The 25,086-nt window shown below is 44.2% G+C and overlaps 1 protein-coding gene across 3 annotated transcripts in view; it reads left to right on the top strand.

Moving 5' to 3' along the window:
• Positions 1 to 25,086, top strand: part of DCC (DCC netrin 1 receptor) — a gene marked incomplete at its 5' end in the record, with an annotated part of 926,289 nt that overhangs the window by 635,133 nt on the left and 266,070 nt on the right. For all 3 annotated transcript variants that reach the window (XM_083402635.1, XM_083402634.1, XM_083402636.1), the window contains one exon: positions 21,988 to 22,144. In XM_083402635.1, coding sequence (XP_083258761.1) covers positions 21,988 to 22,144 — 157 coding nt within the window. The remainder of the gene's footprint in view (positions 1 to 21,987; positions 22,145 to 25,086) is intronic.

Raw genomic sequence — 25,086 nt, 5'->3', positions numbered from 1 at the left:
ATGGAGTAGGGCAAAGTTTCATACAAGGGTAAACTCACTTTCATTCAGTGTATTCTATCCTATCACAAGCAGAGTTCTGCTCATTTTCCCTCCCCTTCTCAAAATACAGTGGTACCTCAGGTTGAGAACTTAATTCGTTCTGGAGGTCCGTTCTTAACCTGAAACTGTTCTTAACCTGAGGTACCACTTTAGCTAATGGGGCCTCCCGCTGCCGCCGCACCACTGGAGCACGATTTCTGTTCTCATCCTGAAGCAAAGTTCTTAACCCGAGGTACTATTTCTGGGTTAGCGGAGTCTGTAACCTGAAGCGTCTGTAACCCGAGGTACCACTGTATGTAGCCCACTGCTCCTAAGGACTGGAGGATTGTCAGGAAGGACATGGGATACCACAGACCTGTAGCTGGAGGGTAGTGGGCTTGACGAAAATCATGTACACTGGAGACATGCCAGGGAAGGGCTATCTCTTGCCCTTCTATCAAAAAGTAAAAAGGAGTAGCCTGCCATTTCATTGTCGAAGTTGTGTTCACAATCATTCTTGGATACATCTTATTTATTTATTTATTTATACCCTACCCTTCCCCCTGTATGGGACGCGGGTGGTGCTGTGGGTTAAACCACAGAGCCTAGGACTTGCCGATCAGAAGGTCGGTGGTTCGAATCCCCATTACGGGGTGAGCTCCCATTGCTCGGTCCCTGCTCCTGCCAACCTAGCAATTCAAAAGCACGTTAAAGTGCAAGTAGATAAATAGGTACCACTCCGGCGGGAAGGTAAATGACGTTTCCGTGCGCTGCTCTGGTTCGCCAGAAGTGGCTTAGTCATGCTGGCCACATAACCCAGAAGCTGCACGTTGGCTCCCTCAGCCAATAAAGCGAGATGAGCACCGCAACCCCAGAGTCAGCCACGACTGGATCTAATGGTCAGGGGTCCCTTTACCTTTACCTTTCCCCCTGACAAAACTCGGAGAGTCGTATAGATAAAAATAAGAACCACTATAAACACAGGAAAAAACCAATAGTGATTTTCATTTAACATTCATAGAATTGTAGAGTTGAAACAGACCACCAGGGTCATCTAGATAATTATAATAAAAAAAATATCATGGCACCAGCCTTTCCCTTAAAAGCAGTCAGGCCTCCCCCCAATGCCTGTTGGAGCAAGAAAGTATTCACCTTTCTTGCTGGTGGAAGAACAACAAGGAGAGGAGTCAGTCTTGCTCCTCTAGGGAGAGAGTTTAAAGTCTGGGAGCAACCACCGAGAAGGCCCTCTTCTACCTTGACTAGAACCTCTGTTGCCCTATGTTGCCAGGGGTGTGTGTTTGTCTCAACTTCACTGACAAGTTTGTCTCAACTTCACTGCACTCTGCTCCTGGGCAGATTAATTATCCATTTGAAAATCTTTAGAGAAAGATACTGTCAAGCACAGTCTTCGCCTCGATGATGGAATCATGCCCTTTCCCCAAGATCAGTGGGAGAAGCTTTCTTGTATGTCCTGCCACTATCACAAGTACTGCTGGTTGGAAGAAAAGGGAAAGTGCCTTCTCTGTTATGGGGCTCAGAATGTGGAATTCTCTGCCCCAGAAGGTTCAACTCATCCCCGCACTAGCTATTTTGTCCTACCTCCTTTTGGCAGGACTGTGTTTACTGTGTGGTTTTCTTACTCCACCCAGAATCTATCTATTGCTGCTAAGAGTAGTGTTGAGCCAAAATCTGTCCCCCAGTCTCTCAACAGCACATTTATGAAAGAGGCTTCCATTTTTCTTCAGATGTTGTTGGTCTCCAACTCCCATCATCCCCAGCCAGTGTGGCCAATGTTCATGCTTGGGAGTTCCAGTCCAAAACATTCAGTGGGCATCAAATTGGGGAAGCCTGCTGTCAGCTGTGTGCTGGAAGAGAGATGACTTGCATTCACTCCAAGGTGTCTTTGTTACCCTTGGGGCTAATTCACAAGTCATTCGAACCACATTACTGTCATGAACACTCAGTAGCCTTAGGGAGAACTGCTGTTCTCTTAGCTTCAGTCTCCCATCTGCAATATGGAGGAAATAATATTGGCTTACCTTACAGGATTGTTGCAGGAATTTGTGAGGTAATCTCTGTGTGAATGCTTTGTAAGGTGCCTTTCAAATTATCATTTCATGGCAAATGTTTGCTGCAATATGTGCATGGAATAGCTGCATTGTGCTGTGAGACAGCTAGTTTTGTGGGTTGCTAGAAGGCTTCCTGTTGAGTGCAATGTGTATAAATGGCCGAGTGCCTTGACTCTGAAGTATGTGTAACACCTGGAGAAGGGAGAACTTTGGAACTGCACTTTAGGGAACATATTTTCTGAGCTGCTTGCAGATTTCACTGTTGACCTCGCCACCCCCAGCTGCTTGTTCCAGGTGTTTAGCCCAAAATGTTTCATGCATTATGAGCCGTCAAGGAAGCCACTGCAGAGCTGGCCTGTTCATTAAAAGATCTTGCTCTTTGACTTGCTCCTTGAATTCACATGTCTCTTTCGGTACTGTTTGTTCTGAAGCTAGCTGGCAAAATTTATTCCTGGTAGCCAAATGAAAGGGTTGTAAAAGCCAAGGTGGCTTTCCATTAACAGTGGTCAGTGAAGGGTAATTGAAGCTATTGGTTAGTTTCCAAAAAGAAAAGAGGGGAATCAGCTGTGTGTATCATTACCCCCACCTGCATACTTTGCCCAAACCTCTCTTCAAATCAGGAGGTGTTACAAAACAGCTGAGTGACTCATCCATTTGGCTGTCTATTTTTGCCACCTGAGCTTCCACTGGGACCCTCTCTCAAAATGTTTGCTGTGATGTAACACTGTTCTCTTTTAAATGAAGAAGAAGCAGTGTTGGGCTGCTCCGCTATTGATTGAAGTGTCAGCAAAGTGTTTTGTTCTCTTTAGAGAAACGGCCTCAGCAGGACCATGGCAAGGCTTAAGTAGCACCCTGGACAGCTCCACGGAGAACTCATGTAGCAGATCACAAGAGCAGAGCTCAAAGTTGGGTTTCAGCAGCAGTCAGCCTCGAAAGGAGCTTTCAATAAGACATGCAGATCTGCCTAGGTACAGGTGAAACTCGGAAAATTAGAATATCATGGAAAAGTTCATTTATTTCAGTAATTCAACTTAAAAGGTGAAACTAATATATGAGATAGACTCAAGACATGCAAAGCGAGATATGTCAAGCCTTTATTTGTTATAATTGTGATGATCATGGCGTATAGCTGATGAAAACCCCAAATTAACAATCTCAGAAAATTAGAATATTAAATGAAATCAGCAAAACAAGGATTGCAAATAGAGCAATATTGGACCTCTGAGAAGTAGAAGCATGCATATGTACTCATACGTACCCTTTTGCATCAATCACTGCCTCACAGCCAATCACTTGCGGCGTGGCATGGATGCTATCAGCCTGTGGCACTGCTGAGGTGTTATGGAAGACCAGGATGCTTTAATAGCAGCCTTCAGCTCTTCTGCATTGTTCGGTCTCATGTCTCTCATCTTTCTCTTGGCAATGCCCCATAGATTCTCTATGGGGTTCAGGTCAGGCAAGTTTGCTGGCCAATCAAGCACAGTAATCCCATGGGCATTGATCCAGGTTTGGTACTTTTGGCAGTGTGGGCAGGTGCCAAAGTCCTGCTGGAAAATGAGCATCCCCATAAAGCTTGTCTGCGGAAGGAAGAATGAAGTGCTCCAAAATTCTCCTGGCAGACGGCTGTGTTGACCCTGGACTTAATGAAGCACAGTGGACCAACACCAGCTGATGACATGGCTCCCCAAATCTCTTTTCTGATGAGAGCAGCTTTTGCAACTCATTTGGAAACCAAGGACCCAGAGTCTGGAGGAAGAATGGGGAGGCACACAATGTCAGATGCTTGAAGTTCAGTGTGAAGTTTCCACAGTCTATGGAAGGCTTGACAAATAAAGGCTTGACATATCTCGCTTTGCATGTCATGAGTCTATCTCATATATTAGTTTCACCTTTTAAGTTGAATTACTGAAATAAATGATTTTTTCCATGATATTCTAATTTTCCGAGTTTCACCTGTAGAGAGCTCTGACTTTCATGGGAGAGCCTTTTCATTTAAACAGGCCCAGCCTGCTTTAGGAGTCATTGATTCTAACAAATGTTGGTCCACCAGTACTTCTGACTTGGAGTCCTCATAGCCAGACAAAGGCAACCTTGTGACCACAGGACAAAAATATATTGACATATAGCTCAGTGTTTGGGGCACCTGCTTTTTATGCAGAAGGTCCCATGTTCAATTCCTGGCATTTCTAGGTGAGTTTGGGAATGTCCTCCATCCCAGAGATCTCTGCCAGTCAGTGTAGATAATGGTGAGCTAGAAAGACAAGTGGCCAACTTAGTAAAGACAGCTTCCTGTGTTCTGCAGTATCTACACCTGGCAATGGTCTGAGGGCAGTCTCCTCTTTCACTCTTCGAATCCCCAGCCTTATCAAAGTCATGACACATTTTTATTGTGAAGGGGGGAAATAGAAACCCTTGATCATCTTGTCATTAAGTCCCTCCCTCAAGAAATAGTAGAATTGGGTAGAATTTCACACACTGTTATGGCTTGGTCTCTCCCACAAACGCGAGATGACTCTGGCTGTTAAGTATTTCAGATTTATTGCTAAAACAACGAACTAGGACAGAGCTCCTCTACTCGTCGTCCTCCCCAGAAGATGGAGTTGCCCAGACTGATCTCCTCCCCCTTCCCCAGCACAGAAGCTACCACCTTCTCTTCTAGTATCTTTCACACGTCTTGGCCACTTTTGAGATCCAGGAGATTTGGGAGAGAATGTCTCCTGCATTCCAAAGTCTGGCTCACTATCGGAGCTCTCACACACCTGTCAGTCTGGCCCTGTTTTTTCTTCTCCCCTTTGTTCAGAGCTCAGATTACAGCTGCTCTCTGCCTTCCGCTGCTAACTGTCCTCTCCCTGTGCCGGCTTCTCCTCCTCCTGTCAGCATCTGAACTTCTCTCTCTCTCTCTCTCTCTCTCTCTCTCTCTCTCTCTCACACACACACACACACAAACACACGTTGAAGAACTCCCATACACACACAAACACACTCATTTTTGTAAGGGGAGGGATGGCCCAATGGGCAGTGGTCCTCAACTTTAGGGCACTGGTTCCCAACTCCCCTCTACATGGACCACGTGAATATTGCTAAGAGTTTTGTGGAATCACATAATTAATCTGCCTGTTGTAGCCATTGTAATGTGGTGTGCTAGGTGCTGCATGAATTTTTAAATGTATTTTAATTGCTTGTTTAATTTCTTAGATTGCATTGTATTGTACTGTATTTTGAATTCCATGGAATACGATATAAAGCACAACAATAAATAATAAACTATAGGAAATAAAAAAAGCAATAAACATATAATTAAAATCAACAGGGATGCACTGTGACAGCCGTTCACAGCCACTGCACCTGTTGTTCTTCACAGACATGCCATGGACCACCTGAATGAAGCTTATGGGCTATTGTTTGTCCACAGACCACAGCTTGTTATGCCCTCTGGTTTAGAGGATATTTGGTTGTGTTCAACCTGGGACTTCCTGCATGTAGAAGACACATTCTATAATTAACCCACGGTCCCTTCCAATATCTCCATACCACACTTTTTAAAAAGTACAATGATTAGGACAGCTTTTTCTCCTTTATCCTTAATTGTTGATTGATCTCATGACACTAAAACAACCCAGTCAGTTGGGTGGGTACTGATGATGATATAATCATCAACATCATCATCATCACATTCTTATCCCCCCTCCTTATTCCCTTGCTCCCTATCCACTCAGCATGAAGATCAGTATATGCGGTTAAGATTCTTGAAAGTCTTCTCTTCCCTTGTTGCTATGTGGGCAGGGCTTGGGTGGCATTTAAGAAAAGCCAGAAGAAGTTCTTGTTCCTGACCAGGCATCTTAGAAGGGCACCATGAGACATAAATACTCTGTACTACAGTGAATGATGTAGGTACAAGAAGTCCTCTGCAGCAGAGAGAGAGGATGTTTGGAAGCCAAAATATGTCCTTAAAAGAACAGTGTTTTTGAGTGAGGGATTTGATCCATTTTGTTTATGGGTTTGCTGTTCCCAGTTTATAACCACAGGAGGCAAGGCTGAAAACTTTACTGAAATATATAGCATGGTTGAAGGGATTGGATCTGTATGAACCCTTTGTAATAAATCTTCAAGGTTGCTCTATATATAAACAGATATTGTCTACAAGCATGAGGCACGTAAAGGAGTGTGTTTTCTTGACAAATACACTGACATGTTTCCTGCTCACCTGTCCAAGAAAATGGTGTGTTCTCCTGGGTATTGTTCCCTTTTCTGGAATTGAATTGATCACAGAATTGAGAATAAGAGGTGCTAAATTCAATCCTATCCTACTGCTTGTCTTAAGGTAGAATCAGCCAACATGTAGCAAATCAGCACATCTCATCTGTTTCTTTATGTATCTGGGGCATTTTTATTCTTCAGACAAAAAGCGAAAAAAGGGGGGAAGCATTCTAGAATGACCTTAAAAGCTCAGCATTTAGACAGCCCATGCCTTTGGTCTTACAATCTTAAAGACACAGAAGGAAAGAACTGGGAACAGAGGAGGAAAAGTCAAACACAGGCACTAGTTCTTAGCTACAGAGTCCTGATAATTGCTAGCTGAAATGGTAAATAGTTGAAGCGGAAGAGAAGCCAAAATTTTCCGGTGTCACAACTGAGCAGAAACCAATGGAGCCCATTTGAGATATTTGCTGGAGATGAAATGTGCGCACACAAAGATTACTTAGGGCTCAAATTGCCATGGCATGGTTCCACGAGAGTTCCTTGATAAGATTTCTGCTGTTGGAGGTATCTGATTCTGACTAGAGAATTGGCAATAAGTGTTGGGGAGGAAGAGGAGGACGCGGTTTGCCCTATCCCCAATTCTGGGGTTCATCAAACACTGATGTTGCTATTCTGCTCATGTAACAAACTTCCACTTGAAGAATGGAATACCTCCTCCATTCTTCCTTACTGCAGCCTCCATAAACCCTCAGAATTTGGTTGGGGGACCCTCCCAAGATGATTTGGAGGGCAAGAGATGAGAGGAAAGGAAAGAGAAGTACCATTACGTGAGCGGGACATCATTTTGCAGTGTTAGAAGCAACCCTCTGTTTTGAGATCTGAACTACATACCCTAAATCTGCTGTGAGCCCTGCTCCATCTGTCTGTCTATACATCTGTTTTCTGTCTCTCTATGCATACGCACTCACATACACATAACAATACAGATACTTACGCTCTTTCTACTTATGCTATTTCTCTCTCGTTGTTTATTTGTTTTAATCTTCTCTGCTTCCCCCTGTTGCTGGCATTAATTATTCACATATGTTAATTATGTATATTCCTCACAGGCTCTCATTTGGATTACTGGAAACTGCTGTGTTCATTAAAAACCGTATAGCTACCTTCAGGGATGCAAATAGTTCCATTTTGCAAGACGTTGGGTGAGCAAACAGAGTCTGCAACCCTCTAGACATAAGTCTGTGGTTTCTGATGAACAAGGCAGACCTCATTGAAAAGACACAAGCATTTGCTAGGGTTTGAGGACTCCATTAGAGCCCCCCCCCCAATTCGTTTTCCCTGTGAGTCCAATCAAGATGTTTCTTTTCCTATAATTCTATATAATGTGGAGTTGCCCCGTGGAATTGGTGGGAATTAGACACCAGAGTTCTTTGTCCAATATGCAATTCATTTGTGGAATATATTGCTACAAAATGTATTGGGAGCCTCTAACTTTATATGCTTTTAAGAGAGAATTGGACAAATGCATAAAGGAGATGTGTGAAACTTCACAGTAGTCTCTATGGTCCTCCCTCATTCTATCCTCACCACAACCCTGTGAAGCCTGTTAGCCTGAGAGATGCTGACTGGCAACGAGGTCACCCAGTAAGGAGGGTGGAGAGTAAACCCAAGTCTCTCCAAACTAAACCTAACTCTTAATTCACTCTCATCCTAAACCTCCACTGCCTTGTGCTTATACTCATTCCCTGAGGAAAAATACATAACCGCTGCCTTGCAGGACATCTTTGGGAGAAGAAAAAGCTAAGGAGTAAACCCTAAGACAGTTGGATGGTGCCTTGTGTTCCTCCTTCTGGTAACTCTTGTAACCAAGATGGTGCCAAATGTATTGCTCTGCTCTCCTTTGGACCACATCAGTGAGGCTGAGAGAGGGGTCTTGTTGTCTGGGCAGCCCAGGACCTCTATGCAAACTGCCCAGGCTTGCACCCTGGAGAGGTAGGTCACTTTGGTGCTGCTAACACAGCAGTTGGACTTCATCCCCACAGGCGCACTCCATTGTCTCTCAGGACAGATGGATGCCAACACCACCACACTGGTTTTAAGTGGTGCTTGAATGCCAGAAAAGTAATATGCTGTTAGGATTGTTGCTCCTTGTTTGCAGTCATGGGATTGTTATCTATCACATGATGGTGTACGTTTTCATTCCACAGTGTGGGAAGTGACAGAGACAGGATGTTTTGTGTTACTGCGTTCTGTGAAGTGGGACTGTTGTCCTTTGTTTTTTCTCTCTCTTTGCTGTCTGATGAGAAAGAGGAAGGAGCTAAGTCAGAATGCTCCGAGTGTATTATATGTAAATAAAGTAGATTAGCCAAAATGCTGTGCCACTGAGTTCTGTTACACAAACTGCAAATACTGCAAAATGCAGGATCCCTGAGCGTGCTAATACCTTTTGGTATCAGTCGCTGTGATGTTTGGGTTGGAGAAAGCTTTTGAAGCTCCCAAACAACCAACCAGGAGGGAGAGAACATGCCAGCTGGGCATGTGTCTCTGCGGGGGTCCTACACGAGAGTAGGACAATCCGGACATATGCTACCAGTGACAGATCTTGGGGTCTCAAATTCCTGTGTGATGCCAAAATTCAAGGCCCCTCCGCCTCTCACATTCCATTGCAAATCATAGTTGTGGCATCCCCAGAGGCACCTCTGAGGCTCCAGGCTTCACACTGCCCTAAATCTGCCCCTGATTGTGCTATTACTGTAGTAATAACAGGCTTTAAAAGAGGCTTCAAGAAATTAATGCAAGATGAGGCTATCAACGGCTACTAACTCTGGTGCCTATGTTCCCTGTCCACTGTCAGAGGCATGACAGTTGCTGGAAACTGCAGGAGGGGTGAGTGTTGATGCGCTTAAGTCTTGCTTGTGGGTTTCCCATAGGTTTCTGGGTGGCCACTGTGAGAGCAGGATGCTGGACTAGATGCTGGGCCATTGGCCTGATCCAGAATCACCAGTTAGGGCTGGGAAAGACTCCTACCTGAACCCCTGGAGAGCCGCTGTCAGCTGGTGTAGACAATATTGAGCTAGATAGAGCAGTGCTCTAACCCAGAGTAAGACAGGTTTCTATGTTCCTATGCTGGGTTGCCATGTGTCCTCTTTTTCCAGGACACATTCTCCTTTTCAGGGGTAACATTTGAGACAAACTGCATTTATTTGCTTTGAATGGCCGTCGCAGAGTCCTAGTTTTTGCTCTTCAAAATATGGCAGCTCTATCTATGGAGTTACAAATCATTAGTTTATTATTCATTTTTAGTATAATAAATAATAATAAAATGCAGGCGACTGTTATTCAGTGAACCTAAAATGCCTGACTAGATTAACTGACCTCTGTTTCCTAAGGGACCATTTGCGGGTGATTGAATTTATTTGAAATCTCCAAGCTATTGTTCCTTCTCTCACGTAACCCACATCTTTCTAGTTGACTAATTGCTTATGACAGGTGTCACCTGAGCTATGAAGTGAACACTGCCCCAGCAACCCTTGATTGAGGCAATAATAGGGTGACTCTGAGTCTGAAGGCCTGATCACTGTTATTTTTGCCAATTGATTTCCTAGTGTTTGGTGTCAGTTAATTACTGAGACCTGTTCGGCGCATAAATGAAAGTTGCCATTATGGCTGTATTTCCAATTGATTTTTCTCACAAACATGAACAACAATTTGCCTGTCCAATGAAGGAGAGAAGTGAAATAATACTTTCTTTCTTTTTTAAGAACGAAACTTGACAGGAATTCCAAACTGCTGCCAAATACAGAGACAGGGGACATGGGGGGCCCTCCAAATGTTAGACGACAACTCCCATCATTCCTGACCATTGAACATACTGGCTGAGATTGATGCAATTTGGAATCCAACAATATCTAGTGGGCCACAGGTTCTCCACCCCTGGCCTAATATAAGCAACACAATATAGGGTGCATATTAGACAGAATCTTAAAAAGCGGAGACATCACCTTGCCAACAAAGGTCCGTATAGTTAAAGCTATGGTTTCCCCAGTAGTGATGTATGGAAGTGAGAGCTGGACCATAAAGAAGGCTGATCGCCGAAGAATTGATGCTTTTGAATTCTGGTGCTGGAGGAGACTCTTGAGAGTCCCATAGACTGCAAGAAGATCAAACCTCTCCATTCTGAAGGAAATCAGCCCTGAGTGCTCACTGGAAGGACAGATCCTGAAGCTGAGGCTCCAATACTTTGGCCACCTCATGAGAAGAGAAGACTCCCTGGAAAAGACCCTGATATTGGGAAAGATGGAGGACACAAGGAGAAGGGGATGACAGAGGACGAGATGGTTGGACAGTGTTCTCGAAGCTACAAACATGAGTTTGACTAAACTGCGGGAGGCAGTGGAAGACAGAAGTGCCTGGCATGCTCTGGTCCATGGGGTCACAAAGAGTCGGACACGACTAAACGACTAAACAACAACAAATAGGGTGCATATGTGATTTTGCAGCCAGAACTCAGAACAATGTAGGATCACCATGGAATTTTGTCTAAAGGGAATCAGAAATACCTACCAACTTAAATAAGGCATGTTATCCATAGCAAGGAACATAGCAAGCTGCCTTATGCTGAGTTGACCATTGATCAGTCTAACTCAGTATTGTCCACACTGACTAGCATCGGGTCTCAGGGTTTCAGGCAGAAGTCCTTCTGAATCATACCTGGAGATGCCTGAGGTGTGAACCTGAGACCCTTCTGCATGTTGGGTGTTGCATATGTGGAAGTTGAGTGGTTAAGCTCATCTCAGGAAACAACTGTGTACTCAAGATAGCTTTTACGTGACATACACAAACACTATATGCATACACTGTTTGCAATTGCTACAAGACATCTTCACTCTCTGAGCCCAGAGAGGGTTCTCAACTTACAAAGTCCTTACTGTGACAAAGTCCACAAGACAAGTTCAAAAATTCAGTTGCTAACAAAGTTCTGCAACTGCCAGAGTTCTCTGCATCCTGAAATCTTGCAAGTTATTCAGCTTCCTTCAGATGATCTCTTCTCAAAGTTTCCCACATTTACACAGTTCCATAGATTTCTTCAAAAGTCTCTAATAACCCCCAGCAATGAATGCTGTAACCCAAGTCCTATACAGTGGAAACTCGGTGTTTGAATGTAATCTGTTCCGGAAGACCATTCAGCTTCCGAAAATTGTTCAAAAACTGGAGCAGTTACTTTTCGGTTTTCAGCATTCGGAAGCCAAAATGTTCCAAAACGGAGGTGTTCAGGACCCAAGGTTTCACTGTACATACTCAGTGCTACATGCTGAACTTGCCTAGCAACTCAGATAAGAAAGTCACAAGATGCCTGCAGCTGTGGGTCTGTGTGTGGCATTTCTGCTGACTCATGGAGAATTAACCCTTTTTTCACTTTCCCTAACACTGCATGGAAGGCAGGTGCTCTGCCATTGAGTTATGGTCTTTTCATAGAACTGTATGTCTGAAGTTGTATAGTGTAATCCACCTTCTTATATTTTGCAGTGACTATCAATTGTAATGTATGTTAAGTCCATGCTGCATTTTCTTTTTTTCTTTTTTTTTATGTGTGTGTGTGTACACACACACACACAAATTTTCTTTTGGTGGGGTTGGCAGAAGTTTTCCTTTAAAATAATTTTTGGCATCACATCATTATTTCCCAAACTCTAGAAAATTAACATTTTTTCTACCTAAAGTGATAGGAAACAAGATAGCGGTCGATGCATCCCCACAATTTATGATCACATAATGAGTTTTTATTACTTTAATTAATCATTGCAGTGAGTTACTTCTTTTTTGCTTGCTTACACATAATGGATTTAGAGCACAAGTGCCATTTGCAGGCCAATGAGCTTTCTGTTTAAGCTTTACAGCCTTACTGGCAATTTTTTTGCTCGTGCCTCGATTTTTGAAAATGAAAGGGGACAGAGACACTTGCCAGAGATTTTGGCACAGCAACAAAGAGACACGCTGACCATGATCTGTTGCAAACAAAGTGTAAGCTTCTGGAACTTGTTTGGAGTTTTCACTACCAGGACGAAACAAAATGAATATAACATAAGAGTCCTAGGCAGCAAATGTAGCGCATTAGTCTCATGTGAAGCAGCCCTTAGGCCACTTTCTCCCAGACTTGGCTACACTGCATTTTAAATTAAAATTGCAGGCACAGCTTCATTCTTTCACTCAGAATTGTACCTATATATTAGCTCCCCAAACAACAGGCCAGCATCCTATTTACAGCTACAGGGATAGCTTGGTTAATATTGCCTGCTGGAACCTAGTCCTTCCGTTTAGGACAGGCATGGCCAAATGTGACCCTCCAGATGTTTTGGGACTACAACTACCATCATCCAGTGGTCAGGGATGATGGGAATTGTAGTCCCAAAACATATGGAGGGCCAAGTTTGGCGATGCCTGATTTAGGAGGACCAGAGATAGAGAGTTAGAAGGGTACCTTATAGCAAGTCATTGGTCCATCTAGCTGAATATTGGTCCATCTAGCTCTTCTTACTGATGGGTTCTGTGTCAAGGATCAAAGATTATGCCTGTGCTTCCAGTAGAGGACATGCTGCCATTCCCTGTAACTTCCTGAGTCTGCTGCTCCTGTTGCTGGTGACATGTCAGCAGACAAGCAAACAGTAAAAAACTTCAGCAAAGGAACATCACCTTTTTCTCCATGTGAGGTAATGTGGATTGGGTCCTGAGAGAGGCAATTGAATGTGCTGTGGCAAAAGGTCCACTAAAACAATCTCTTTTGCCTTCCCCCCAATGTGGTCTACCCCACCAACTTTCTGTCAGGATCAGCCATGAACTGCACAAGATCTCAAAGGAAAACTAGGGCCCTCTCACTGATCTCCAGGTAACAGTCTCAGGAGTATTAGTGGAGACCAGTGACCCTCCTGACTGTGGGAGATTTTATGCAGCTAACCTATATTTCGTACACTTCACAAATGCTGGGGGCTTTTTTGACTAGAGATTGAGTCAAGCACTGTGCACTTTTTAAATTCAGGCGGTCAGCTGTGTTTTCTTTGTAGCTCCCCACTGATGTGGGGTTTAATATTAATTGGTATTCACCAGTTATTTCCCAGCACACTGACCACATGGAAGATCCTCCACTTGAAGAGGCCACTGGTTCAAAAGGACCATTGCACATTGACTGGTCTCACTCCAGACCCACCAACACTGCCCAGGAGCAGAGGTGACAGTCTGTTTGAATTGACCTTCCAGGTTACCTGCTTGTTGAGAATTCACCCTGATTTGTTCATGAGGAGGTTAGATGACATTACATTAAAGGTAAAGGGACCCCTGACTATTAGGTCCAGTCATGACCGACTCTGGGGTTGCGGTGCTCATCGCTTTATTGGCCAAGGGAGCCAGCGTACAGCTTCCGGGTCATGTGGCCAGCATGACTAAGGCGCTTCTGGCGAACCAGAGCAGCGCATGGAAATGCTGTTTAGCTTCCCGCAGGAGCGGTACCTATTTATCTACTTGCACTTTGACGTGCTTTCGAACTGCTAAGTGGGCAGGAGCTGGGACCAAGCAATGGGAGCTCACCCCATTGCGCGGATTCGAACCGCCAACCTTCTGATTGGCAAGTCCTAGGCTCTGTGGTTTAACCCACAGCGCCAACCGTGTCCCTATGATGTTACATTAAGCAGTTACTATTTGTCACTTTGCAGTGCAGTTCCCCATCACTTTCCTTACTTCAAAAAGTCCAAACTTTTGGGAAAGCTGGTTTGTTGCACAAGACCTCCAAATCAACTTCCGGTGATGACCAGAATACGCCAGTATGTAACTGAATCACACCTGAAGACAGCAACTGTATGGAAGCTCCTTAAATGATCCTTTTCAAGAGAAGAGAGAGAAAGTTTAACCTGAACATAAGTGTCCTCTGCAACATGCTGCAAAACAATCAGTGTGACATGCATGCATGCACCAGAATTGTCATGTGGCTGAGCCTGTGCTGGTTTGCCAAGTGAGTTTGTGGCTGATATTCAAACCGGGAACTTCCCTGCTTGCATGTCTAATCAGGACATTACACCGCACTAAATGGTTATTGATTTTGTGAAGGGAAGACTGATGAGTCGGTGGCAAAGCACGCACTTTGCATACACAAAATCCCAGGTTTAGTCCCTGGCATATTCAGTGGTAAAGATCTCTGGTTACAGGGAAAGCTGGAGGCAGGGAGACACCTAACCTAGGAGAGAGCTGTAAGCATCCTGAGTGGTCAGAGCTGGACTAGATGGGCTAGGATGATCTGATTTGACATAAGGCAGATGTGAAAAGGTCTTGGTGCAGTGGAGCTGGCAGAGGGCTTTGTTTGGGCTTCTAAGTTTAGACTCGCTCCGTTTCCTCAGATGGTGTATGCCAAAACTAACAGAATGGATGCTGTTGGGGGGAGGAGATTTGTGGATTTGTTGCAGGCTTACGCTGCGTAAGTTCATATATTCTCGGATATGCATGTTGTTAGTAGGCACTTTGATCACGCACAGTTTGTACAAAGCTAATTGGTTTGTAGCATTGGCAGTTCCCTCCGTTCCCTTTTAATTTGTCTGTGCTCATGAAAGCGAGAGACCATTAGCTTGGGGCTCAAGCCAGAGACAGGGTGGCCAGATGCTCTTTTGAGCTTCCTCAGCTCAGCTCAGCTCTGCCAGCAATTCTGTATCCTCACCTGCCACCCCTCCTGCTGTTGTGCACTGGTATCAGCAGCAATTTGCTAATGGAATCCAGCAAAAATGCTTATGATGAAAAAAAATACATCCCCCGTTTCCTCCCATCAGACATGAAAAAGTTGCCTTTTGCAAGCAGAACATATCAAATGCAATGGCTGAGATTCCCCAGCAGGTGTTGTGATCACTTAATGCTACATTCAAAGATGGGGAGATAAGGTTGTTATCTTGCATCAGGCTGAACTCTGGGCATTACCTGTGTGCACTTCTTTTGTGGCATGCATCAAATGTCCTTGTTGAAATGTCTAGGCTTGTTCAGGCTCTCTCCATAGGTATGCAAGAGCCTACCACAGGATGAAATAGGAGCCAGGACCTGAGTTTTTGCTCCTTGATCCAGGAAATTGGTGGAGGTTTGAGCCGTACAGGATTGTCTTCCATAACATTCCCATGTTAGCTGAGCACAGGTGGCAGAGATTTTTAAGTATATAATTGTTTAACTGTACATTGAAATGGAAAATAACTCTGTATGTGTCTGCATGTATACTGCGTAGCATGGCATAGAAATTTCCATTGAAGCTAAGCAAGAGTTGCAGAGAGCTTAACAGTTAATGATTCAGTAGGGCTGCATCCATTGTCTCTCGAGACAGACAGATGCCAACAGGACTGTGCCTCACTTGCAAGCTGTTTAACTTAAACCATATGAAAAGGATACAATTACAGATCTATGCATGTGCTAATCCATAAGGCTCCATTTTCAGTGTGTTAGTTCTTTATTCTGAAGCCACTGAAGAGAAAGGATGTTGCTAATCTCTCTCCAGGAAAACAGCCGAAGGCTAAAGTAGGTTGTTAAACTCTGGATTGAAGATATTCTAAGATATTTTGCCTGTGCTGGGATCAGCATATGATATTATACATCTATCTGAATGTAACTTGTTTTAAGTTTGTTTTGAATTGAGTTTTGAAGTAAGGCTTTTCAACCATATTTTTGGACTGGACAATTTTTATTTCAGGAAGAGTCAGTTTTATTCATCTCATTTGCTTCCAAATGCATGCTATTAATAACCTCAAGAGCAGGCTTCCTCAACCTCGGCCTCCAGATGTTTTTGGCATACAACTCCCATGATCCCTAGCTAGCAGGACCAGTGGTCAGGGATGATGGGAATTGCCGTCTCAAAACATCTGGAGGGTCAAGTCTGAGGAAACCTGCTCAAGAGGTTGTAGTCAGGAGACTGGGTGGTGGTGTTGCTGGAGAGGAACTGCAGTTTCTCTAATAGCTAATGCTGTTCGCATTCATCCAGACTAATATGGCTCTTCCAGTTTATTTTTCCATCCATACCAGCTTGCCCAAGAAACTTCTTCCATTGTGAGACCCTTCTCTGTGCATACTTGTTGCAGTGTCTGAGTTTGCTGGGGGTAGTTCAAGATCTTAAGGCTCCATGTTCTTCTCAAAGGCACTCCAGAACAAGTACAGTGGTACCTCTGGATATGAAGGGGATCCGTTCCGGAGCCCCATTCGCATCCAGAAGCGAACGCAACCTGTGTCTGCACATGTGCGGGTTGCGATTCGCCGCTTCCGCGCATGCGCGTGGCGTCATTTTGACCATCTGCGCATGCGCGAGCGGTGGAACCCGGAAGTAACGCATTCCATTACTTCTGTGTCATTGCGGAGCGCAACCCAAAAGCACTCAACCTGAAGCACTTTTTACCTGAGGTATGACTGTAAAGGCATAACATAGAGCTTTGTGGGACAAAAGCAAAGCATGGAACAGCTGCGTTGTCTTAACCCAAGCAAACTTCCTGGAGTTGTATTGTATTTCTGCTGCTTATAGGAAGCCTGTAAGTGAGACTTGAGTGTAGCAACAGTTTGCCTACACTTGTGACTCCCAGCAACTTGTATGGCTGGAGCAACCATACATTTAAAGCCTTATGGTACTACTTTAAATAGTCATGGCTTCCTGCAAAGGATTATGGTAGCTGTACTTTGTTAAGGGTGCTCTCTGAACTAGTTTCCAGAATGGTTTAAGTCTCTCCCTGTCCCCAGGGAACTTTGGAATTGTAGCTCTGGTAGGGGAAGAACGGTTTCATAACTCTGAGTACCCTTAACAAATTGTAACTCTCAGAATACTTTGGGGGAACCTACAACTGTTTAAAGCGGTATCATAGTGCTGTAAATATATGGGGACTCCTTTCTCTCTGGGTCATCCATTCTCTTCCCCATGGACAACTTACTTTACTTTCATGTTGTGGTGTGAGAAAGCAGCTCCCTTTTTTCTTATGGCTGCCCTGACATGGATGCTTACCACCTAGCCCCCCACCCCAATAAATTTTCAAGCAAGCAGGCCCTGATCCAATAGCTGAGGACGATGTTTAAGAGAAGTTCTTTAGCTTTCCACCAACTCCGTTGCTTTTTCTTAGCAATCACACTGTGTCGATGAGATGTAGATAAATGTCCATAAGGGAAATTGCTGGCCTCATTTAAGTATCATCTTGATGGGCTGTGTGCTTGGGTCTCTGAGCAAAAGGCCAGATGTCCGTTATTACAATGCTCTCTTAGCAGCACTTATGGCTTATTAGGAATATATAGGTCCCCTTAGCCTCTAATAACAGGCCTTATGAGAGGCAGCGATGCCCCTATTATGACCTGATGAGAAGCTCTTCTCTGCTGGCATTGTGTGTTTGTATACTTGCTGTTGGCTGTTCTGTTCTTGTACTGGCAGATTAGATCAGTCAAGAGATCTAATCTGAGTCAGAATGGCTCAACTTTGCTCTTCTGCTCTTTCTGGGTTTGTAAACAAAACAAAACAAAAGAGAAAGAATCAGTTATCTACCTCTGGCTGTCCTGGAATGGTCCTGGAATGGTCAATGAACTTCAGAGCATAGGAATCATAGAATTGTAGAGAGTTGGAAAGGGGCTGCCATAGTCATCTCATCCAACCCACTGCAATACATGAACCACAGCTAAAGAATTGCTGACAGGTGACCACCCAACCACCGCTTAAAATACTCCAGAGAAAGAAAGCTCATCATATTCCAAGGGAGTCCAAACTATTAAACAGCTTTCACTGAATGTTCTTCCTAATGTCCCTTCTGGCAATCCCTCTGGAGCAGCAGAAAGCGATGTAAAGAGCCACTTTGAACTGAGTCCGCCCACTGGTCCATCTGTTGCCTGTATTGATTGTCAATGACTATCCAGGGCTTCAGGGCTTCATGGTCTAACCCCAATGCGAGGCAGCTTCCTATGTTCCACCCATGTCCAACCTCATCCTTAGCTCCTTCTTCAAAGTACCATTTCCAGGACTCTTTGAGGATTTGATTAAGACTTAGGCAAAAGGGCATCCTGAGACTTGCCTCTGAATCTGCAAATGGCACCAGCCATGGAACTCATCTCAGTGGTTGATATTTGGCAACTTCCATGTCTCCCTTTCCCCTCCATGCCAGATGATTTGTAGATTGAACAAAAGAACATTTCACACATTCCTCCTTCAGCACTTAAAAAATGAGGCAAGTGCATCAAACCCCGTCATTTTGCCTATTTTGTTAATTTTCAGATGCATTTTTTCCCCTCATTAATTGATGGAGAATGGGGGGTGGAGTGGATTCAGGAGAAATATTTGGCACAAAGCTAGGATCCTAAGAATGGAGCGACTCTGGTTTCTATCCTTGTTGACTGACAAAGGTAGCTGTGTGGTCTTGGGCAAGTCTTGCAAGATCCCTGTGAGGATAAATGAGCTGTAAGCTGTAAAGTGCTTTGCACACTGGAAATGGCTGTAGAGATAATTAACAGTAATGGACCTGGCTGTTAGATTCATTTCCACCTTGTTCAGCCATTAATTCCTGGGCAAAAGTATTCTGGCACATGTTTAAATGACTGTGCAAGGACAAAGCGTTAAGGGAGTGCCCATTGTCTGCAGATTAGTACAATCTATTGTGAAAGGCAAATATCCCTGGATTAGAAAAAAAGGAAAAGGAATGAAATGACTGAGCATGCTTGTAAAAACTTTCATTGATTTAGAAGGAGCCTATTGAGAAATATTAAAAAAATGGCTGTTGCTGTACTTGTCTCTTTTTGCATTGTACTCTGAGTGTAGATAACATGTTTACTATTCACTGCCATCCTGCTAGCAGCTTGCAAAGGTGAAAGAGGTATGGGCTTTCCCTTCACCAGCAATAACAAAAAATGTTATGTTGTAAGCACATCACTGTTTGCAGAATTGCAAGAGGATAGGGGGTGGAGATGCATGAAATGGCTTCTGAACTCAGGTTCATTACTGATATCTGGAGCGCTTAGAACAGCCAATAGAATTTCAGCCTGATTCCAAAAGAGCCAGTTTAAATCCTTTTATTTAAGGCTGCAATCTTTCACAAGCTTACCTGGTAATAAGCTCGACTGAGCTCAGTGGACTTATTTCAATACATGCAGACAGCTGCATAGTAAAGCGTGTTGTTGGCTGGTTGGTGAGTTAAGCAAGGCATCACATTGCTACTGATGCAGTTTGCTTGAGTTGATTTAGCTGTTGCTCAGGTATACATCAGAAAGGGCATCGCCAAGGGTGTAGGCTGGATTTTGAATCCAAAGGAAACTGAATTCACACCAACATCAGCATGAGATGTGGCGTCCCTGCTGGCAAAGTGCCCTTGCACAGTAGGAACACAGAAAGCTACCTTATACTGAGTCAGACCATTGGTCCAGACTGGCAGCAGCTCTCCAGGTTTCCAAACAGAGCTCTTTCCCAAGCCCAGCCCTACCTGAAAATGCCAATGATTGAATCTGGAAACTTCTGCATGCAGAAGAGATGCTCTGCCACTAACGTACGGCAAGAGGGCCACCTTTGACACTGGTAGACTTCCAAGCTGGCTAGTTTATTGGTTATGATGAGAAGCAGTAACAGCAGCATTGCTGCGATCTGTAGAAGATGAGCTTGCATCCATCCACCATTTTCACATTCCCACACTGTCTAATGTAGGATCACTCCAGGGCACTGTAGGAACATTTAAAAGGTCAGCTCCTCAACTGCCTGCCCTTGTGGCACAGCCAACCCAAGTCTGGGAAGACCCCACATAGGTCAGGTATCAGTATGCCCTGCCAGAGCAATGATTGAAATTTTTGTAGCAGTAGATTTGATCACCTATGGCAGGGATGGGGAACCTCAGAAATGGGGAACAAATGTGGCCCTTAAGACCTTTCTGTGTGGCTCTTGGGACTATACCCCTCAGAAGCCTTGCTGAAGTGCTTTTATTAGGTTGGAATGTGTCCTTGAACAGTGATGGTACCTATTGGTTGCCTGGATAGATATGTCTGTGCACAGAAGACTTTTGATGTTCTATGGCTGCAGTGTAGCATTCTGTCACATCCATTGTTCCTCCCAGGTTTGCACCTTGCTTTGCCCACCATTGGTGTGTGGCCTCCAAAAGCTTCTCCAAGAATGTAGCCATTGGGACACAAAAGCTTCCCCACCTCTGACCTTTGGCAAGTCTCTTGTAGTTCTTTAACATCAGAGAGTAAACTCTGCCTGTGTGATTGTGTCAGCAGGGGATTCGTTGTTGAATGCTTCTGTTGAATCCTCATCCCCTCATTTTCTGAACTATCCATCCCCTGTGAAGTTGAGGGTGTCCAGGTCTTTAGTGTCTGCACATTTGGTGCAGCTGTACAAAAATCCTTCATCTGGTACCTTAAGACTGATTCTCAATTTAAACTTTCTAATGTCTTAATCATTTGTTTGCAAGTTCTGATTTTAATTCTTGTCTCTTTGCATTGTGGTTGCATTCCGTATTGTGTTATGCTTATATTCTGTGGCTTGCTGGTACAAGTTCATGGTTGTACAAAATTGCAACGACTACCTTCATTGGGCCTTTGACATATTCATTATTAATGGTGGCATCAGGGAGACCTGAGGATGACCTGAGAAATTTCTAGGTTTGTATCCCTAATAATCCTAGTTTTCTCAGGAATCCAGTATTTAGGCCTTATACCCATGGTATTCCACGTGTATCATTGTGTGTTGCAGAAGACAGTCTATTGAAAACAGATGTTTCTAGACACTTAAGGACTCAAGGCACAAGCCCATGGCACAAATTTGCATAATGTTTGCACATGCAGATTTGAATCCATAGTTGTCGTTGGGAAATCAAAATGGTGGGTGACTGAGATCCCATCAGCACTGTGCATTCCAGTGTACACAGCTGCCCTATAAGCATAAATAAAGTAAGATTTTGTTTTATTTAAAGAAAGTGGGGAAATTGGAAGGAGATCAATGGCCCACTGCAAAAGACCCTGGCCTCAGACCCCTTGAGCTACCTCCTAACAATGTCCCTGATCTTAGATTCTGGTCAAAATCCAGCACAGAGGTTGTGTACACACTCCTGCTTAATTGGCATGCAGTGCATTCCCACCCCTGGTTTGGGACGCAGTGTACACATGTGAGCATGCTGCAGTCCATATCCACCCTGTTGTTTCTTATGAAATACTGTATTTTGATGCATCTTCCCCCAAACTAGCTATGATCCTAATTGAGAAAAAGAGCAATCTAGTTGTGTTTTAAGCCAGTAATGTGTGTGCAGCCAGTGTTACTGAAGCCCAGTTAATAATTTAGCTTAACTCTCTGTAGGAATGTGAGCTCCGTGAAAAAGGGGGTAGTTTAAACTGTAATCCTAGCCCCACTTACCTGAGAGAGAGCCCCTTTGAATTTAATGGGACTCCCTCCTTACAACGACACCCTTAAGTTGGGGAAGCTAAGGTGTTTGCTGTTTCTGTTACAAAATTATGTCTTCTTGATGCTTTTTATTTATTTATAAAAGAAAGGAACTGAATTTTAAAGAGTGGTTTTACTGTCAGTTCTCTTTTTTTCCTTTTCTCTTTTTGTTCCTCCGTTCATCTGAATCACACCTGATCCACTTGGTCCTTTTGTTTTCAAAAATGTTAGTTGTGCCTACTACAATTCTTCCCACTAGCCCCCAAACCCCTGCACCACCAACCTCTCTGACGGATTCCTCTCCTTCCCCTTCTTTAGCTATCCCAAGTTCCAGTATCCTCCCCTCTGCTCCCCGAGATGTGGTCCCTGTTTTGGTCTCCAGTCGATTTGTCCGTCTCAGCTGGCGCCCACCTGCGGAGGCAAAAGGGAACATCCAGACATATGCAGTCTACTTCTCCAGAGAAAGCATCAACAGGTAGGTCCCAATGCTGGATGCCAACTTGGATAGCATGTGTAGCTTATGCCTGTGTATGCTGAAGAATTCTGCTCCTAGAAGGATCTAAATTCTGCGACCTGCACAAATTAAGATCTTCATAGTGTTGCGAGATTTGTTTTGCTTTTCCTAGTCATGAACATATCAAACAGCTTTATACTGAATCAGATCGCCCAACCTGCTAGTCAAATATTCAAGTAGATAGCATACTGATGATGATGTATTATTTAAACCCTGCTCATCTGACTGGGTTTCCCAAGCCACTTTGGGCGATTCCCAACAGAATATTAAAAACACGATAAAACATCAAACATTTAAAACTTCCCTAAACAGGGCTGCTTTCAGAAGTCTTCTAAAAGTATTGCCTTAATAAAAAGACTTAAGCCTCCTCAAAACAAAGCAAATACATGCTAGTATCAATATAGTATCAAGGGGAGTAAGAGTGATAATTCATTGTAAAGTTCTTTTATTGACCAGCGTAAGAGGAGATATTAGCCTGGTTTGAACATAGCCATGGGTCATTCAACGAACTACAAATAAACTGCACCTTGTCCCACAGATGACCTTTCACTTATAGATTCCTGCAGAAAAACACCCAGACCTGTACCACCAAACCCCAGGAAATAATATAATTGTAAAGTTTGATCCCAAGGGGCATCTAGACCACCCACTGCAATGCAGGAATTTCAACTAAAGCATTCACGACAGATGGCCACACAAACTATGAAACCCATGTATAATTATCATAATTAGTAAGCCAGCCCAGCAGCCATATTGTTCCCCATACTCCCAACTGAATCACACCCTTTCTGCTAATGAAGACAATTGTTTTATGGGTTACAATAGTTATTGATTACAACAAGGACGTCCAACTCCCAAGAGACTGCGATCTACTCACAAAATAAAAAACTGGAAGTGATCTCCCCATTTTTTAGGGGTGCAGGTCAAAGTTGCTGAGCTTTTTTTTACAGAGCCAAGTTTAAGTTGTTGACCTTTTTTAGGGGTGCAGGTCAAAGTTGTTGGACTTTTTGTAGGGAGGCAAGTCTAAATTGTCAAGGTTTTTTTAGGGGGAGCAAGTCAAACCTGCTGAACTTTTTTTGACATGGGTAAGTCAAACTTGTGAAGCTTTTCTTAGGGGGACACAGCAAATGCTTTTGCTGCTTTTGGGAGGGCAACAACAAAAGTCTATAAACAATAAGTCAACCTGCCAGCAGAAACTCCGTCTTCCCTTCTTGAAATCATTCATGGATAAAGGAAAGAGGGAGGGGGTGGAGCCGAATGTTCCTTTGCACCCGTGGATGAAATGAGCCTGTGATCAACTGCGATCAACTTCTAACAACCGGAGGTCAACCTGTTGATCGCAGTTGACCTGTTGGACATCCCTGGATTACAACATAAGAAGAACGAACTGATGCAACTGAATACAGAAGCAGCTCATCTGTAGCTCTGCCTCACTTTCCTCTTTGTCTCCTGTTGAAATGATGGCATCCTTAAGGTGATTTTAAGAACATGAGTGCCTGGCATTTCCACCCCCTCGAAGAAGGGATTTTTATTTCTGGCTGCTTTTTAGATGTGGCGCCACGTGATGCTCCTTCCTCCGCATTTGAGAGGGGAGAAAGGAAAGGGAGGAAAGGATTGACAGTCTTTGAGGCCTGTAGTTATGGGGTGGAGGCGGGGTTTGGCACTTGCGCTGCTGTGATTGGATAGCGGAAGATAGTGGAAGACGCTTGAGGTAGGAAATGTATGATGGCTGAAGGTGTCAGTTGAGATGCCAGCATTTGGGTGACTGGCTGTGGGGAAATGGTAGTGGTGGGGTGTCTGGGGCTGACACTGATGGGATTCTGGTGCTTGCTGGCGGGAGGAAATGGGAGCTTGCAGATTGGTGACGGAGGCCGGAAAGATAGTGGAGAGGTCAAATGCCGGCTGGAGATCATTCGGGTCGTGTGTAGGATATAACTTTTGACCCCCAGTTAAATCAAGAGTAACTCCTCCGCCATTATGTTTCCTGTTTTCAAATTTATTTCCATGCTGGAAACTCACTGACTGGAGTTAGTCATAACTTTCTGTAAGATGGGGAAGGAAGGAAATAATGGTGGGACGATGCTAGGGTGTGTGGCTGTAGGAAAAGTAGTTACACATGTTTAGTTGTATGTCACTGCACTTCCACAGTTGTGATGTAGCACTATGGCAGTGGCACAGTAAGAAATAAAGGGTGATGGCGGGGGTAGGTAAAGGGTAAAGGGGACCCCTGACCATTAGGTCCAGTCGTGGCCGACTCTGGGTTTGCGGCGCTCATCTCGCTTTACTGGCCGAGGGAGCCAGCATACAGCTTCCGGGTCATGTGGCCAGCATGACTAAGCCACTTCTGGCGAACCAGAGCAGTGCACGGAAACGCCGTTTACCTTCCCGCCGGAGCGGTACCTATTTATCTACTTGCACTTTGACGTGCTTTCGAACTGCTAGGTTGGCAGGAGCAGGGACCGAGAAATGGGAGCTCACCCCGTTGTGGGGATTCGAACCGCCGACCTTCTGACGGCAAGTCCTAGGCTCTGTGGTTTAACCCACAGCGCCACCCGCACTGGGGTAGAGGTATACCTTAATCTACGATTCCCCCCAAGTCATCTTGCACTTCTCCGATGCCAGCAACTTCTTTCTCATTCATTTCTGCATCCTCTCCTTTTCTTGCCTGAACTATTCAGCTTGCCCTTCCCCTGCACATTCCTTGATGTTCCCTGCAACTTTTAGCTCTAGCATTTGTGCCTATTTTACTACAGCAACCGTATCCCTCTCCAGTGTTGAAATAAGAGGCTCCAGTTTTGAGTACTGGTGTTTTGTTATTTAATTGTACCTAAACCCCAGCTTCCCCCCCCAACTTTTTAAATTGGTTTTCCAAATTTATGACAAACATATAAAAGAAAACATCA

This window comes from Podarcis tiliguerta, assembly GCF_965153285.1.
Source record: "Podarcis tiliguerta genome assembly, chromosome: 11".
Classification (NCBI taxonomy): Eukaryota; Metazoa; Chordata; class Lepidosauria; order Squamata; family Lacertidae; genus Podarcis; species Podarcis tiliguerta.
The sequence above is the reverse complement of the archived record's forward strand: the minus strand, read 5'-3'. Positions and strand labels throughout refer to the sequence as shown.